The following is a 20,110-nucleotide window of genomic DNA, read 5'->3' on the forward strand; positions in this document are numbered from 1 at the left end:
TGTGCATGTGCTTCCATCACTTGCATTTCTTAGAATGGCTCACATAGTTCATAACAGATCAGTATCTGCCTGGTCAGAGGTACACATGTCTGACTGTATTTCTTATTGTGGGTCACTAAGTATCTTAACAGACTGGTAGACACCTATTCAGTGATACCTGCATCTGATTCTGTCTAGAGTCTTCATGAATCCCAGGTGACCAGATTTTGGAGCATTGAGGAAAAAAGTTCAGTATAACTGGCTGTAGATGAACTGGAATGACAAGCAGCCATTTCCATCTCATTGGATCATACTTACTCTTATACAGTGCTACATTTATTTATTGAAATACTTCTTTATTTGGTTTCTCCTTCTTCAAGGCTTGTACGATTTTCAGCAGTGGTAGATCTTGACTGTTTTAAACAGCATTGTCACCTCATGCAGTGATGACTGAAAATTCATTCATATTGCTGTGTTGCACCAAATGATTCCAAGAAAGGCAGTCAGCATCCTTGTATTTGGATTCCTTTTTGTTCACTACTGTGACATAGTCTCAAAGACTCTACCCATTTTTCCAGTTGATCCTATACTCCTTGAGGCTAGTTGGCCTTCATAGAGAATGGTTGTCTGTCACAGTGGTGAATGGTTTTGCCAAATTTACGGTAGGAACTTGGTGACGACCAAAATAACTGCAAGGTGCTCTTTCACTGTAGTGAAGTAGATCACCTCCCACTTGAAGATACTCTGCAAGTGTAAGGTTTCACCTTCTCAGCACCTTGCTGAATTGACACTAAAACTATGCCTCTTCCAAAACCACTAATGTCTTCACGAAGTTCTATCTTGGCATTCTCATCATACAATTCTAGGACTTCAGAAACTGTGAGTGCCTCCTTAAGGGAAAAGAAAGGTAATGATGATGATGATGATGATGAGGTCCCATACTCCTCGACAGAGCATAGGGGATGATGCGGGAGACCCGCACCGCCGTAGTAGCTGAGGTCCTAGTGTAGGTGGTTTGCCACTGCCTTCCTCCGACCATAATGATTATGAATGAGGATGATGAGGATGACAACAACACCCAGTTATCTCCTGGGAGGTGAAAATCTCTGATGGTGCAGGGAATCGAACCCGGGACCCTGTGCTTGGGAAGCAAGAACGCTACCACGAGACAATGAGCTGGAGACTTATCTCCCTACAATATTCTTGCAAGAGAGGTGCCTTGGCACAGAAGTTCTTTATGAATTACCATCAGTATGAACACTTTCTTAGAAAACTTCCCATATTATGAATATGATAAGGAGTTACATAATGTGTGACTGCTTTTATTTTGCCTGGATCAGGATGAACCCCATCACCATTCACTAGGTGCCCAAAGATTTTTATTTCAGGAGGGGTGAAGAAGCACATTTTCAAGTTCAGGTTGAGGCCTGCAGTCTGAACACATTTCAGCACAGTTGCCAGATGCATAAGATGTTCTTCATATGTCTTCAAAAAATGATAATGTCATCCAGGTAGGAAAGACACATGGTCCATTTAAGGTGTTGAAGCAGATTGACTGTCACATATTTGAAGGTGGCTGGAGCTTTACACAGTCCAATTGATGTAACAGTAAACTCATAGAAGTCATCAGCAGTTATGAAGGCAGTCTTTCCAGACAGCTCATCAACATCAGTCACTCCAGGCAAATGCCGGGATGGTTCCTCTGAAAGGGCACGGCCGACTTCCTTCCCAATCCTTCCCTAATCCGATGAGACCGATGACCACGCTGTCTGGTCTCCTTCCCCGAAACCAACCAACCAACCAACCATCAACATCAGATTGCCTGTAGCCAGCCTGCAGGTCCATAGCAGAAAAAAACTTTGTTCCTTTTGATCAGCATTGGATGTTCTCAAGGCATGACAACAGGTAGACATGATTCTTTATGATTTTGTTCAGTCATCAGAAGTCAATGGAGAAACACAATTTGCCATCTTTCTTCCTCACAAGGATGACAGGAGAGGACCAAGGAGTCTCTGAAGGTTCATTGATGTCATCCTGCAGCATCTTTTCCACTTACTCCAAAATTATACATCATTCAGCCAGTGTCACACTACTTGAGTGCTGGGTAATTGGTTGAAGATCATCAGTGTTATATGTTTTTATACTATAGGCTACATGGTCTGTCTTTACTTCACTGTGGATTTGAAAGCATTTGTAAATAGCTAATACCTGCTGACATTGTTCCTTGGTCAGGCCATATCCCATTGGCAGTTTGATTACTAGCTCCTTGCCTTGAATTTTCTGTAGTGGCAGTGGAGCATGCTGAGCTGCCCATCCTGTACTTGTTTAGCTGTTATTGTGCATATACCTTTAGGGATGATGTGTGACCTCTCATCACAGTTATTGATCCTGGTTATCCTTGACCACATGCAGTAGTTATAATCATTGCTGAAACACACATTTATTTTGTAAGCCTGAGTTGCTTTTTGCGATTGACAAAAGCTGTACAGTTTAACTGTGTATCTAGACTGACATCTGAAACTTGTGTCATTGATAATGGCAAGATAACAACTTCTTCAACAGTAAACAACTGCCTAGATCAATCTCTATTATTTGTGATAGCTGGAAAAGCCTCATAAATCTGGAGCTCCACAGTCTATGGCTGCTTGTGATGCCTACAAGAAGTCCTAACTAAGAATAACATTATAACTAAATTCTGTTGAAACAACATATTGGAAGAGCTTTATTCTCTCACTGTGTTTGTGTCGGCTACATATTTTCCATTTCCAACCTCCAGCACATTCATTTTCTCATTGAGGAACTTAGTCTTGTTAGCTGGCAACAATAAACATTCGTAATTTTATAAATGTTTTTGGAATTTTTTGAGATCTGCATCTGCATTTTAAATTTATGAAATAATTTTAACCAAGCAAGGTGGCACAGTAGTTAGCACACTGGACTCGCATTCAGGAGGATGACAGTTCAAACCCTCGTCCCGCCATCGTGATTTATGTTTTCCATGATTTCCCTAAATCACTTCGTGTAAATGCCGAGATGGTTCCTTTGGAAGGGCATAGCCAATTTCCTTCCCCATCTTACCCTAGTCCAATGGGACTATTTGCTCCATTGCAAATGTGGCTTCTGGGTAATATGCGTGTCCTTTGCTCTTTAGTTTGAGTATATTTTTACAATGCGGCACTTTTTTCATGTGCTTTTCTTTATGCACGATTATGTACTCTAACCAGAGTGTAAAGCTAACATATGTGACATTTGTTTTGATGGCTATAGGGATACCAAACAGTTCTTGAAGATAACTGACTGATATTCTATGAATTATTTCTGTGTACAACTATAATTTCATTAAGAATTTGCTTGGCTATCTTACTATACTTAACCAAAAACCAATTAAAGAAGTGTATTTAAAATTACATATATTTTTTATATCATTACAGTCTGAGCAAATGATATTTATAAACATTAGTTGATCTCTTTGTACTTCCATTCCTTGTCGTTAATTTAGAATAAAACACTATTTTTGAATATGTGTTGGTTCAGTCTGATTTAATGTAATAACTGGAAATTCTTTAGTATTCAGGCATACGCACACACAAAAATGTAGTTTCACAGCTATATTCTGAAAGTGTATTTATTTCAGTTTTAAGTCAGTACTTTTATCACTGTGTGTATTTCTCTGTAGAGAAGTTCTGAAAGGAAAGCATCGATATGAAGCTGGAATAGAGAAGCTAGATCATGCTGCTGAACAGGTATCAGTGATGCAAGAAGAGCTTACGGCTCTGAAACCAAAGCTTGTTGCTGCTGCTGAGCAAGTGGAAGCTATGATGCAGACTGTACAAAAGGAGTCTGCTGATGTAGCTGAGGTATGCATAAAAAACTTGTGGTATACAAAAAGAAATGTTTCAGAAGGAAACACTAACTATTTTCTACATATTACACTACTTGATCTTCTTCCCATACTGTCTATACTGTCTATGTTGTTCCAAATTTCTTAGTTCTTCTATCTTGAAAGGCTTCTAATTTAGTATTTTATTCTTAAGAAAGGTTTCTATCTGCTATTTAATGTTTTTACAAAGAGGAACTTTCTATTCTTCTTTTCCTTTTTCTGTAATTCATCCCACTGTGGACTTCTTTTTCCAGAAATATGGAAGTATTTGCTTCATTAGCCTGTAATTATTCAATTGGTAGAAGTGTCCAAATAAGATTAATCTTCACTTTGCCATTACTTCTGATATTTTCTCAGCATTTCCTCATTAATCATTATTTTACAATCAGACATAGGGTTTGTATTTATTTTTCTGGAAACCCATTTCTAAAGTACCTCTGTTCTCTCCAGTTTATACAAGGGTGTGCTTAAAAGTAATGCTTCTGAATTTTTTTTGTGTGAAATCTCTTAAAGTTTTTAAAATAAAACAAATGTTATTAATATTCTGCATCTTTATTGCTCATGTGTACATATTTCCAGGTCTCTGCCACTAGAGGGCTCCGAATTGTAGTGTGTAACATGGTGATGTGTAATGTGACTATGTCAGGGCTTTAGAAACAGTATGCTATAATCAAGTTTAGAATTTGAAGAGTTTGTCCACTCATGGACCATCCTATTCTTCAGCATGACAATGCCAGATCACATGTAAATGCTGAGACATGCAGTCCCGACATCCCCTCCCCCTCCAAATTATCATCTGTTTCCAAAAAACGATGACTTCTCTTTTATAGTGGTGAAGTGGTGAAAGCAGAGGTGAGGTTGTTGCTTTTTCAACAAAATAATAAAACATTCTATGATGACAGTATCAACAAATTGGTTTCTCATTGGGAGAAATGTGTTCGTCACCAGTGTGCCTAGGCTGAGAAATATATATGTAAACATGAAGAATAATGATGTAGATTGTTAAACAATGGAAAATCCACGATGGAATAATGCCAATATTATGAAAAGTATAGATGGGTAATCACCACATAGAGGAGATGTTGAGTTGCAGACAGGCACGACACAAAGACAGTTAAATGTGTGACCATCTAGCCCAAATACCTTGTTATAATGTAGAAAAAACACACACATTCATGCAAAGACAACTGACACACACATAACCGCTGCCTCTGACTTCTGAGGTCCGACTGCAAGCAACTGTGTCTGATGGGAGAGTCAGTATGGGTGGTAGGGTTAAGGAACAGGCTGGGGTCAGGAAGGGGAGAGATAAGGAATAACGGGTTAGGGTTAGCGGAGGGTGTAGTGTTGCTTGTGGGAGCAACCAGAATCGTGATAGGGATAGGGTAAGCCAATAGGTGCAATTGGGACATTTGGGGCGGGGGGGGGGGGGAGGATGGTGTAGCAGGGAAGAAGAGTGTTAGAGGAGGAAAAAAGGGAGAGAGGTAGAGGAGAAGAAAGAGAGAGAGGTAGAGAGAGATATTGAGGTTGAGAGAGAGACTAGTGGGTGCATTTGTGAAATAGAAGATTGTGTAATACTGGAGAGGAAGCAGAGAAAGGTATAATTGGGTGAAAGACAGGGACTAGAGAATGTGAAGGCCAAGGAGGTAATGGGACTGTAGGCTATACTGCAGTGAGGGCTCCCACCAGTGTAGTTCAGAAAAGCTGGTCAAAATGGCATAGGCTGTGAAGCACTCACTGAAGTGAAACACACTGTGTTGGAGAGTATGCTTAGCAACTAGGTGGTCCATATGTCTGTTAGCCACAGTTTGTCAGTCGCCACTCATGTGGACAGACATCTTGTTGGTTGTCAGTCCTATGCAGAATGCAGCACAGCAATTCTAGCGTAGTTTGTAGATCACAAGACTGCTGTGTGCTGCCTTTGATAGGATAGGTGATGCTTGTTACCAGTTTGGAGAAGGTGGTGGTGGGAGGATGTATGGGACAGGTCTTCCATTTAGGTCTATTATAGGGCTATGAGCTATGAGGCAAGGGGTTGGAGGCAGGGGTGGACTAGGGATGGGCAAAGATATTGTGTAGGGCCTATGGACTGTGGAATACCACAGTGGGAGGGATGGGAAGAATTGTGGGAAACACATTCCTCATTTCAGGGCATGACAAGAGGTAGTCAAATCCCAGGTGAAGAATGTGATTCAGTTGCTCCAGTCATGTGTAGTACTGAGTTGTACTGACTCACGAAGGGAGTACTACCTTGTTGCCAGACAGTGGGAATTTGGGAGGTGGTAGGCAACTGGAGAGACAAGACATGGGAGATCTGTTTCTCTACAAGGTTGGAAAGGTAACTTTTGTCCACGAAGGCCTCAGTGAGACCCTTGGTATATTTGAAGAGGGACTGCTAATCATTACAGATGCAATGGCCACAGGTGGCTAGCCTGTATGGAATGGTCTCCGTGGTATGGAATGGGTGGCAACTGTCTTAAGTGGATGTATTGCTGGTGGTTGTTAGTTTTGTTATGGACACATACACTGATGTGGCCATTTTTGAGACGGAAGTCAACATCGAGGAAAATGATATGTTGGTTTGAGGGGGACCAAGTGAAGCGAATGGCGGATAAGGTGTTCAGGTTGTAGAGGAATGTAGATAGGGTGTCCTCACTTTCAATCCACGACACAATGATTTCATTAGTGAATGTGAACCAGGTGAGGTATTTGGGATACTGGGAGCATACAAGTACAAGGTTGGACGATGGTAGGGCAGCTAGGTGCAGTTGTGATGTTAGGCGGTGGGTGTGGGGGGGGGGGGGGGGGCAGAAAAGGAGAGTAGGTAAAAACCTGTGGTTGTATCAATACAGAAAAGTTTCCTTATCCCTAGCTAGAACCCAGTCTGACATACTGTTCCTACATTGTTGCTTGGCTCATGGAATCCCCCCACATGGCCTAACCATCAAGTTACCCATCTCTGGCTTGAAAGCCTCCTTCCACTGTGACCTCCACAATGATCTCCATCTGTTCAGACTCCACCAGTCCTTATTCTTCACCAACATAGTCTTGCAAAACTTTGTCAATCAGGCTCTAATCTCCTTCAAATACCTCCTCTCCATCTGTAAAATTCTCCTGCTATGCATTCCCACATTCATGGATCCCGTATCACAAACTGACACTCTTGCCCTCCAGGAAATAGAGCAGCATGCACAATGACACCTCAAAAAACTCTCCACCCTGTTCAGTTCCTACTCTCAACTTGGACTACCACTGCCCACCAACTCTACAACAACCTCCAAATCTTCCCCACATCCCCTCATAGCTGACAAATCCTGCCTTGCAGACCTACTACATTTACTCCACCCTCAGAAACTCTTTCCCACTGCCATATAGAATCCAGAACCTAAATAGATCAAAAACACAGTCATGAACCTTTCCTCCAAAAGCCTTAGCCCCCACAGAAAAAACAATCCTTACTAAAGGCCTCACATTTTTCCATACTCCCAAATTCAATGCAGAACTTGTTAAAGACCTTCTCTCCTTCTGCCAGTCCTTACAGTGGAAAATATTTCTCGCCACCAACCCTACCAATCAGATCCAACCAAAGACCAATGTTGAACCCTGCCTGACTCACTTCACTCTTCCATCCAACCCTGATCCATCCCCACTACCTCAAATTACCCCCTGTTAACTTTCCAGAATTTCTTAACCTGAAACCTTGAATCACCCAAATCCGTCAAAATACTAACCTGAAGCTTATAGTTCTACTTCCTGACAAAGGCTTTACCACTGTTGTTTTGAACTGCAAGGATTACCTGGCAGAAGGACTTTGCTGGCTGTGAGATCAATCCACCTTCAAACCCCGTGACAGTGATCCACTTCCAGAAATCCAGCAGGATCTCCAGTCTCCTCAAACCCTTAGACCCATTCCAGAATCTCTCGCTGGAGTCCATCTCTCTCTTCACCCCTGCCATTCCCTGGCCTCTTACCTTCTACATTCTACCTAAAGTCCATAAACCCAACCACCAAGGATGCCCCATTGTGGCTGTTTACTGTACCCCCACTGAGAGAATCTCTGCTCTCACAGACCAACACCTTCAGTCTATTATGTGCAACCTACCCTCCTATAAAAAAGAAACCAACCATTTCCTTTACTGACTGTCCACAGTTTCTGTTCCTTTACTGTAAGGTCTCCTGCTTGTCACTATTGATGCCACTTCCCTTTTGCAATAACACCCCTAATGCCCATGAACTTGTTGCTATTGAACTGTTACCTTTCCCAACACCTGTCAGATTTGATACCAACAACCTCCTTCCTAGTCACCATGACCAACAATATCCTCATCCACTATTACTTATCTTTGAAACCATCACCTACAAACAGATCTGTCATATGGCTATCAGCACCAGAATTGCACCATCCTGTGCCAACCCAATTGTGAGCCATCTAGAGGAATCTTTCTAACCACCTAGAATCTGATGCCTCATCTGGTTCATATCCATTGATGACACATTTGTGTCCTGGAGGACACCCTATCCACATTCCTCCAGAACTTCAACATCTTCTCTCATATTCCCTTCACCTTGTCCTCCTCAACCCAATAAGCCACCTTCTGTGTTGCTTATCTCCACAACAAAAGTGGCTACATCAGTACCTCCATCCATATCAAACCTACTGATCACCAACAATACCTCCACTATGACTGCTGCCACTCATTCCATACCAAGAAGTCCCTCCCATACACTCTAGTCACCCATGGCCATCACATCTATAATGATGAGAAGTCCCTCTTAAACTGTACTAAGGATCTCACTGAGGCCTTTGCAGATCATAATTACCCTCCAAACCTTATACATAAAGATATGTCCCTTGCCTTATCTCTCCAGTCACTCACCACCTTCCAAAGTCCCACCATCTGGTCACAGAGGAACTTTCCCTTTATGACTTAGTACCATCCCTGACTGGAGAAAACATGCCCTGAAACAAGAAATGTCCTACCCACTATCCTTCCCACCCCTCTCACAGTGGTATTCTGCCACCCACTGAACCTACACAATATCCTTTTCCTATCCTACATAACCCCTGCTCCCAGTCCTTTGCCTCATGACTCATATCCCTGTAGTAGATCTAGATGTAAGACCAGTTCCATACATACGTCCACCACCACCTACTCCAGCCCAGTCGCAAATGTCACCTGTCCTATCAAAGACAGGGCTACCTGTGAAACCAGTCATGTGATCTACAAGCTAAGCTGCAACCACTGTGCTGCATTCTACATGGGCATGGTTTCCAACAAGCTGTCTGTCCACATGAATGGTCAATGACAAACTGTGGCCATGAAACAGCTGGACCACTCAGTTGTTAAGCACACTGCCCAACACGACGTTCTTCATTTCAGTGACTGTTTCACAGCCTGTTCCATCTGGATACTTTCCACCATCACCAACTTAATATCAGTTTTACACATGTTTGGGATTTAAGATTCTAATGGATTCTAAAATCCACTTGCTTTTTTACAGATTTCTTCTGTTGTCTTCATTTGTAGATGCACAATAGTTTTTTTATTTTTGTTCTTTGTTGCTAAAATTCTTTCTAATTTTGATGTGCTTGTTGTTTATTTACCCTCTTTTCATTCTCCACTACAAAGTAAGGAAAAGGTCTATGGTATGCAATCTGTTATTAGACTACTGGCCTAACTAGTGGAAGAGTACAGGCATGCTTCACTATGCCACTATGAGGAGCAGGGTGGGGGACCAGCACCCTGGTTGTATTTTATCTCTGGGAAAGATTCCCGAATCCTAATTTGATAGCAAGCTGACTGGATTTTGGGCTGTCCAGAAGGGACGACAATGAGAACCTCCAGGTTTGGTGTTAATCTTCATTTGAAGGTAGTCTGCAGTTGAAATGGCTTTTCTAAATAATTTTGTGAAGCCTTTAGCTGCCATTTTCTTTATTTGACATACAATTGTACAATTTCAGACATAAACCATTTTGAAGTATGTAAAACAGAAGCATTTTACATTGGATGCAGTAATATCACTTAGGAATTTAACATTGAAACAAGTCATATCACAAGATACACTAGTAGTATTATAACTTACTTTATAGAGGACTTGTTAATGGTATATTAAGCCATGTATGTCTTTGCTTTTATGACTGCATATAACTGTCATAAACTAAACTGGAAATAGTTTTTCATTTTCTCGGGAGCAGTTGAGCAGTTGTTGCAAAGCTCTTAGCTAAAGTCAATGCTTTTAATGTTCATACATTAGGAAGATTATAATTATTTTACTGAAATTTGTTACTTTAACTATGTATGTCTTCATTCTTGAATATCTTTAATTATTGTTCATAATTGGTGTGAATATGTTTGCATGTAATTTCCACAAAATAACTTTGAAATACTTGTTCTCTTATTGTGGGAGCATGTCATTTTTGAACAGTTGTTACAGAGATCACAGTAGTCTAATGAAATATTACTGAAAACCATGAAAATTAAGTATAGCCTATCATGATCTGTTTTATGATGTGTGGTCTTTGGCAGTAAAGTCATATTTATTAATTAATATAGTGATGATTATGCATTCAGCAGTTCTATAATGCTTCATCGTGGAGCTGGCATAGGAATTTTCCATTTCACAACTCTTTTTGTTCATTCAAAACTCTGTCCAATTGGTAGACGGATGCAAATTTCAAATTCTTCCAGCACATAAGCTTTCTACTGTATTTATGTTAGAAACATCAATCTTACAATAAGAACTCTGCAACAACTGCTCAAAAGTAATGATGCTCCTAAAATAATGAAAAACTGTTTCCAGTTTATTTTACTACAGTTAAATATAATCTTAGAAGTAAAGACATACAGTGCATAATATACCATTAATGAATCATTCATGAAGTAAGTTATGATCCTCTTGGTATACCTTTGGGTATGACTTGTTCCTGTTTTCATAGATGATATTAATGCAACCAATGTATAATGCATCCATTTTAGGTACCTGAAAATGGCCTAAGGCTGAAATTGTACAGTTGCACATCAGATAAAGAAAATTATAGCTGAAGGCATCACAAAATCATTCATTAAAGTTCCAAAAAATCTGGTTCACTATTTGCACTGGAGTATAATCAGATGCACAAAACACACTTACTTTCATGTAAAAGCAGATGTAGCTACAGAAAGAAGGTTTTAAACTGCAAATTTTTTAAACCAAACATTTTTTTTTTTTTAACAAAATCTGCTTAGGAGGGAAAAGAGAGCAAATGGTTGGGAGGAAAGAGATTATGTATGTATTAAGTTTCAAGATAAAATGTAATACTAGATCAATTGAGGCACTGTAGGAGATTGCTCGCATAGTGTAAGTTAATTTGTAGTGTTATTGTCTGTTAACTTTTTAAAGTCTTTACTCATGCTCTTGACCATCACTAATTGTTTTTGCAATTGTTCCTTGGAGACAAAAAGGTAAACAGCAGTTAGACGTCGGTAATACTTAGCAAGAGTATCTTTACCAATGTCTTTGATAAGCTGGGTGATATGTGTGGTGAACTGGAGTACATAAGTACAAGAGGGTCCATAGAACATGAAGGGGCGAGTCTTTAACCTCTAGGGTGTGAACCGTACTGCAAAGAAATGAGGTGAGGAGGCAGCATAGCTCCTGAACATTACGTTGTTGACATCTGCTGACAATCTTATCTGGCCAAGTTAGGACGAGGGGCTTAGTTTATAGGTGGGATTAATTTCAAATATAATTTCTTGAGAAAAGAAGATGCAGTATGACTATCAGACACTCAGGTGGCAAGCCAGAACTAAGCAAAGAAGCAAAGGCTGAAAAGTGGAAATAATACATAGAAGGACTATACAAGGGAAACAAATACAAAACAGTATTGTGGAAAGAGAAGATGACGGTGAGTAAAAATTCTGTAATTCTGATTCTTCAACAACACAGATTTTACTAAACACCAGTTAAGTACAAATAAATCACAGAATATAATAGATCTTGACTCCTCTTGAACTAAACAGAAACAACAATTTGTGGATGTGAATATCTCTTGCTTATTAATGTACTCCAGAGATTTACTGAGTAACTCAAATATTAGCGCTGGAGCATACTGCAAGTTTGTCACACCTGCATTGCCTGTCAGTGCACCATAGTTGACCGCCATGTACATGCCACCTTCACAGAGGTCAGGCATTGCTTTGCCCATGTTCATGTAGGCATCGTGAGCCTAGTACCTTCCTCTACCAGCTGGCACTACCTCCTCACCATACTGGACAGGTTCTACCACTGGCCTGAAGCAGTGCCAATAACCAACATCACCACCACCACCAAGGTAGGCACTGCCTTCATCTCCACGTGGGTGCCCATTTTGGCTGCCCATGCCATGTCATAACATATCACAGGTGCCAATTTACACATCTGCTCTTTTTTGCATGCTGACAGATCTCTGCAGAACTGACGTGCACCTGACTTCGAGCTACCATCCATCTGCCAATGGCATGGTGGAATGGTTCCATTTCACATTCTAGGCAGCCCTTGCCTGTCACAACAGCATGTGGACTTTTGCCCTGCTGCTGATACTTCTAGGCCTCTGTGACACTTTGCAGGTCTGCATGGCTCACCTGTGGTCCACCCCTCCCCAACACTACAGTGAATGCCAGGCATTCATTTACAGTGACCTCATTCCATGCACTCATGTTATGCTGCACATTGATGTTCACCAGTCCCTCCTTTGTCCACACTACTCTGCCACCACATGGTCCTGAAGTGGGACTCCAACAACAACCATGCATCTTCACAGCACCCATATCAGTGTTTTGATCAAAAGGCTAAATCCTATCTATATGCTGCCCGATTTCACAATTCCCAACCCAACTACCATCTCCATCGAAACCCTGCAAGAACACACCACTGCTGAAGTCAGCATCTCCAGTGGCATCGTCACTACCTCTGCCAGTGCCACTGCTCACATCATACCAAGTATACCTGTTACCAAAGGCCCTGAGACACTGGCATACACAATGAGACTGAGAGAAACCCACACTGGCACCATCCCCGATGCAATGGTCATCAACAACACAGACACCAGCATCCTCCATGCTGAGAATACTCATGCTCCCAGCCCTCTGCCTCTGCTGCAGCCTATGCCTGATGCATAGATTTTGCCTCCACTGCTGCCAACAGCCAGTAATGCTGCCACACCACATTGCAGCACCCACAACTTCCACAAAAGCGTTATTTCACAAATTCTCAGTGCCATGCCCCAGATCTGTGACTGTCCATCCTCAGCCCAGTGGCACCGTCGATTCCTGCTCACAGTATCCTGTGAGTGCGTTTTCAGCTGTGGAACAGGGCCACCTAAGTGACAGGCTCTTCTCGCAACCACCCAACAATGCTGCAGTGCACTTCGCTCCATGGATCCACAATGGCAGCCCCTCCCTAGTGTTTTAACTCTCTGAGACACTCTGGGATGCACTCTGTGTGAGCATTGACCTCAGTGTTTACAAACATGACAAGCACACTGGGACGCGTGCTGCTAAAGAGACTACAGCATGCATCCGGGATAACATACAAACAGTGGACTAAGAAAATTTCTGATCGGTAGCATCAGCCGAGAACCACTAAGCATGCATTGTGGTGCGGGGGCTCAAGGATGCAACAGTTTCATCTGTATAAGTAATGATTTTGTTAAGAAGGCATCAGTCTTCATGCAGCCGCTCGAGCAACATCATTGGACCGCTCACACAGAAGCTGCCACATTATTATAGGAGGAGAAGGTGTGCCCACCCTATAGTGTATAAAGTAATAGACAATATTTTTATTGAGACCAAGAACTTTGTAGGTGCACAAGTCATCCTGCTTGGGCCACCAGTCTTTTGTGGTGGAGTTTTGAAATTTACCCTTAGCAACAATGATGCCAATCAGCATGGTAATGGTTTGGTCACGTTGCTCTAGTATGTGCACAGCTGTCGAACAAGGCCACCTGAGTGACATGCTCTTCTCGCAAAAACCCTGGCTCCATGGATCCACAATGGCAGCCCCTCCCAGTGCCTGCCAACCCTGCACACACGGCATTGGACACAGGCTCATGATGACCCAGTCCGACAACCTCGACCCCATGTGCCGCCTGCTTATTCATCGTCGTTCCCACTGCTGGTACCTCACCACAGATTGGTGTCATGCGCCAGACTGCAGACTGACACTAGTGAAAACCAGCTACCCTGCCCACCCTTTCCCAGTGTCCTGACATCCTGCACCTGCCTCCACCACATGAACAACACCTGCAGCATCAATGCCACTACCCACGGCCTCACCACTGGTACAACACACACATTCACTGGTACCAGCCTTCATCGTCACCACCTTGCCCACCATCAGAGCTCCATTCTCATGGGGAGGGATGGAGGAAATCTGTGTGGTGGCCTTTCACCACGCTCAGGTCTTATACAGCGCCACACCTGCACCGTGATGGGCACGCCATGTGGTGATGCATTTCATACCAATTCACTCAATATAAAGTTTAAGACTCACTCATGCCATGCCGTCCACACACCTACTATAGGGCTGCATAGTAGCCTGTGTATAATTCCGTGTTTTGCACAGCAAGACATTTGGTTGGCAAGTGTTAGTGCCCTTGTCAGCACTGTCTTGAGTTCCAAGCTCAGCCCATCATTGCTGGTACTCCCATATGATAACCTTGTGCCTTTCACTCAGACCTTGTCCTTTCCATTTTTATGAGAAATGATTAGTTTCACCCTTCATATTGAAAAAATCATTTTTGTGCTGGTGTATACTCTGGGATGAAGAGTGCCCTATTTGGTGTCCATTATTCCTACCCATGCCACTGTTTCACCAAGTTCCATCACATTTGCAAGTGACTTTCCCCTACAAACGTTAATTTTTAGTCATTATAATAAATGTTTTGTTTTCTGAACAATGTGTTGACATTGACCTTGAGCAATACCTATCACACCTTGTTTCACAGTTAATTTCATAAGTTACTTAGGGAAACATTCCTAAATTACTCAGCTTCAATTTAGCTCTATACAGAGTAGCTTTAGCAATATGTATAACTATTTCTATGAATTACAAATAGTATAGTTGCAGTAATTATTTGCCTGTGCAACAAAAAGTGACAACAATTAAAATTGCAAATTTATTAATATAAAGCATAAACCATTTGTAAGAAAAGTGTATGAAAATCTGCCTAAGGTGACAATTGGATACATATCAATTCACTGGAATCAAAAAAGTTGTTACAGTAAAATTAGTAGAGTCAGTCACTGAACAGAAGGGAATTCTGTGCTAGACTCCCTAGACACTAAACCATTCAAGTGTATGTAGCTGGCCAGAATGAGAAATTGTGACATGTACAGTACCTGAGTTCAGGGCTCCTTGATGAAATCCAGTATGGTATGGAGTGAAATAAACCTACTAATTCTGAGTATATGAAACTTTGGTGAACATCATCTTGGTATCAGCACTCTATGACATCAGACAAGATGAATAATTGAAACACCTTGCAAATAACACAAGAGGAATTTTCTTATCATCAAATTTCAATGTGTCCAGCCACATCTCTCAAGTTAAAGTAAAGGTATACATGCAAAGGAGAAGTAAACAACTGCAGTGACATAAAGGCTCCCAGTACATTAATTTACACTGCCCACAGAAGATCATGGCTTACATCTTGGACGTGCAGTAGATGGCATCTAACATCTGTCACAAAAATTTCTATTGTAAGAGTTGTCTTCTGATTGGAGCCTCACTTACGCAGTGAATTCCCATGTATTCTGACATAGCCTTAGGCTAAAAGTATCCATTGGGTAGTTAGTAATTACTTGTGAGACAGAACTGGTGTAGCCATTGCTAAAAGTAATATGGCAAATGAAATATATTTTATAGTAGGAGTGAACTTCTGCTATAGCTATTTTCCATCATCTCCACAGTATTAGCTTGAGAGACTCCTCATCTTGCTCATACAATTAAAAGTCAGAAAATGATTTTAATTACCCATTCTTTTCATTAAGTGATATCATCATTAGGAAGTGAGTTTGCACAAGAGACTTATCAAATTTAAACACCAGTTTTCTACTAGTATCACTGCTATTTTTATCTCAGAAATTACAACTACTTACAAAACTGAATGGACTTTCTAAGTGATTGTAATCTGGATACACAGTTGAGTGTATTCCAGCAGAGAACATTTTCACTGTCTCATGGTCTCTTAGGCTATAGTGCTATATTTATACATTCCTTAATCTTTTCATAACTGATGCCATTGTTATAAAAATATCACAAAAATAGTATATTAGGGCTATTCATTAGCTCCCTCTCCTCATTAATCTAAAGGAGTTGTATTTGTTGCACATTACTGTAATGTGTTATTTTAATTTGCTATCAGCCAGTGTGTGTTGTGTATGTCCTTACATAATTTTATTTTTGATCATAACATACACCACTTATACATTGAGGTGCTGCTTGGGAGGCATGTAAACCCAACACTGCTAATAAATAAATAAATTAATAAAGTAAATATGTATATCATTCATATGTCTAAAAACAAAGATGATGTGACTTGCTCTTCAATATATCCTCTCTTCTCGTTATCCACCAGGCCTCAATCTCCGCTAATTTCAAGTTGCCGCCACTCATACCTCACCTGTTATTCAACAATATCTTTGCCTCTGCACTTCTGCCTCGACTGACATCTCTGCCCAAACTCTTTGTCTTTAAATATGTCTGCTTGTGAGATGTCTGCTTGTGTCTGTATATGTGTGGATGGATATGTGTGTGTGTGCGAGTGTATACCCGTCCTTTTTTCCCCCTAAGGTAAGTCTTTCCGCTCCCGGTATTGGAATGACTCCTTACCCTCTCCCCTAAAACCCACATCCTTTCGTCTTTCCCTCTCCTTCCCTCTTTCCTGATGAGGCAACAGTTTGTTGCGAAAGCTTGAATTTTGTGTGTATGTTTGTGTTTGTTTGTGTGTCTATCGACCTGCCAGCGCTTTCGTTCGGTAAGTCACATCATCTTTGTTTTTAGATATATTTTTCCCATGTGGAATGTTTCCCTCTATTATATTGATATGTATATCATTCTTTATACAACAAATTTAAATATGACTTACATAAAATTTGTTTCTGGTTCCCAGTGTAAATAATTCAAACTTTGTGCACATTCTGTCCATAGCACAATGAATAACTTACAACTCAGTGTCTAGAGAAAGACTTTACCACTCGAGCCCCTGTCAAAGACTAACTACTTTTGGCATATATGACAAATGTTGTATTATGACATGAAACTCTAGATTTTCTAGAACCAGCAGTTGGTCAAATTAGGTTTTGCATATAGTTTTGTTCATACAAGAGTAAACAGTCACAAAGCAAATATGCTTCTTGATGTTAGTAAAATTTATAAAAATAAAAATAATTGTATATTATTGTACGCAATTTTGAAGTCGAATTTTGTAAAAATTATGGTGTGTGCTGCAGTGCCAACGTGACAAACATTTTATATTGTCATACATATGAATGATTTTTTAATTGAAAATTGAGATTTAGTTCCAAAAAATTCTAACGGTTCTTGATTTAATAGACAATAAAATGTTATGACAAATTTTACTAAGAAAATACTGTAAAGCATGAAATATATGGCATTTAGGTAAAATAAAACAAATGGAATTCATAGGATAATTAAGTTCTTTTAAAATAAAAATAAAGGTAATGTTCCAAAGTATTACAAAACTTGGAAAAGCATGAAATTGAAATAAATATTTCCATTCAATGCATTGATCCCATAGGCTCACCTCTTGGGCTTTAGATTTGCTATTTTTGGGTAAAATACAGGAAAAAAATAATAGGACTGGTAATTCCACATATTATCATAAACTATATTGGTAAAAGAGCTTCATAATACTGGTTTATTATATGGTACATTGCTCTACCCATCAATGATGTTTGAATTGTTTTGAGTCTTTCTTTCTTAAAGTTGCTGTTTTCACAAGTTTATTCAGTACTTTCGTCTTTTTTTTAATGCAAACTTTTCTGGGCTTGATCAACTGAGAAGTTAGTAATATTAAACATCCAGTTCATAAATTTTCTTTACATCGTTTATTTACTGATTTGCTCTCATATGATCCTTTTAAAGAGGAATTCAGGTCTCCTGTTTTACCGAATTACAAAACAATGTGTGTTTAAAAGATAATAGGAATTTTGTAAGTATTCATGTTGTATTAGTCCAAGAGTTCCTGAAGCGTTTCATGGATAGGAGAAGGTGCTGGAGTAAATGTATAATATCTAATATGAACTATTTTGAATGGGGTAGCATTCATGTAATAAATAAAATTCTCTCCCGTTATTTTTTCAACACACCTATTGACAGTAAATTCACGGAAAACCAATTTAAAAGATTGATGAGCTGATTAGAAGGTCATGGCATTAAACTGTAATGACATTTTTAACACTGTGGAATGCATTTCATGCATTCAAAGGTATAAGATTATCTGGGTTCAAAGCAATTGTTCATGCAATCATGCCAGATTCTGCATTTAGGTTGAAAAAGTGGTGAAAGCTGAAGAAGAAGTTGCAAACCAGCAAGCAGCTGCAGCTCAAGAAATTAAAGATGAATGTGACAGCAGATTAGCTGAAGCAATGCCAATACTCGAAGCAGCACTGGCTGCTTTGAACACACTAACAGCAGCTGATATTACAATTGTAAAAACAATGAAGAGTCCTCCAAAAGGAGTGAAATTGGTGATGGAAGCTATCTGCATTCTCAAGGTAATTTCTTTTAATGTGTTTTATGATTATATTTGTATATATGGCTGCTGTATTTTAATGTACCTACTTAACATGTAGAAATGTCAGATTGCTTCTTACCATGAAGAAGACATGTCAAGTTGCAGACTAGCACAATTAAAAGACTCTTACTTAAAGCTTTTGGCCACAGCAAGACACAATCCATCCACACACAAGTAAGCACATCTCACACATACAACACACACTACTGCTAACTCCAGCTACTTGGGCTGGAGTGAAACTCTCATGTGGTATGCAAGTAGCAGTCTGGAGGGGGCAGGGAAGGGAAGGAATATCATTTTATGGGTGGGGAGAGATATGATTGGTGTCTGGTGGAATGTGCAGGGACTAGACTGCCAACAGTTCCAAGGTCAGGAGCTTGTGGGGCAGGGAGGTGGGAAAAAAGGAGCAAAGAAAGAAGAGGACCAGGGAAAGTCTGACAGATGAATTAGTAGACTGCTGCAAGTAAATAGGTTAGGAAATGAGAATGGGGAGGAGATGATATGACAGAGGGATGGAAACTGTTGGGTGGAGGATGTGGGACAGTATGTTACTGTGGGTTGATGGTGGGATAATTACAGGAGCAGGTAATGTGTTGTAAAGATAATTCACATTTGCATTTTTCAGAAAAACTGGTGGTAGAGGGGAGGATCCAGGTGGCTCAGGCAGCGAAGCAGCCATTGAAATCAAGCTTGTTATGCTCAGCTGCATGTTGTGCTTCAGGGTGGTCTACTTTGCTCTTGGCCATAGTTTTGCGGTGGCCATTCATCCTGGTGGACAGATGGTCAATAGTCATACCAATATGAAAAGCTGTACAATGATTGCAGCACGGCTGGTAAATGACATGGCCGCTGTCACAGGTAGCCTGACCCCTGATGGGGTAGGATAAACCGGTGACAGGACTGGAATAGGAATTGCTGGGTGGGGTGATTGTGCAGGTTTTGGACCTGAGTCTTCCATACGGGGTTGATATTGGGAGTGGTATAGGGATGGACTGGGGTGTTGTTGAGGTTGAGTGGGTGACAGAACACCACTTTAGGAGGTTTGGGAAGTATCTCAGATAAGGTGTCCCTCATTTTAGTGTATGACAATAGGTAATCAAATGTCATAACCTGAAATGAGGGACATCCTACCCAAGATACTTCCCACCTGTCCTGAAGTGGTATTCCATTGCCCATCCAACCTCCACAACATCCTAGTTCATCCCTATGCCACTCCCAATCCGAGCCGCTTGCCACATGGGCCATATTCCTGTGGAGCCCACCAGCACTTCCTGTTACAGTCCTGTCACAGGTTTATCCCACTCCTTCAGGGTACGAGTCACCTGTGAAGGCAGCTGTGTTATTTACCAGCTCTGCTGCAGTCGTTGCACAGATGTTCATACTACTACCAACCAGCTGGTTGAATGGTCACCGTCAAACTGTGGCCGAGAACAAAGTAGGCCACCCTGTGGCACATCACGCAGCTGAACATAACA

The 20,110-nt window shown here is 40.8% G+C and overlaps 1 protein-coding gene across 1 annotated transcript in view; it reads left to right on the forward strand.

Annotated features, from left to right (window-relative positions):
• The window catches only part of LOC126237376 (dynein axonemal heavy chain 7), a 1,033,797-nt gene that overhangs the window by 615,849 nt on the left and 397,838 nt on the right, over positions 1-20,110 (forward strand). The window contains exons 40-41 of the mRNA XM_049947460.1: positions 3,656-3,836; positions 18,388-18,615. Coding sequence (XP_049803417.1) covers positions 3,656-3,836; positions 18,388-18,615 — 409 coding nt within the window. The remainder of the gene's footprint in view (positions 1-3,655; positions 3,837-18,387; positions 18,616-20,110) is intronic.

The sequence above is a fragment of the Schistocerca nitens genome, chromosome 2, assembly GCF_023898315.1.
Source record: "Schistocerca nitens isolate TAMUIC-IGC-003100 chromosome 2, iqSchNite1.1, whole genome shotgun sequence".
Taxonomy (NCBI): Eukaryota; Metazoa; Arthropoda; class Insecta; order Orthoptera; family Acrididae; genus Schistocerca; species Schistocerca nitens.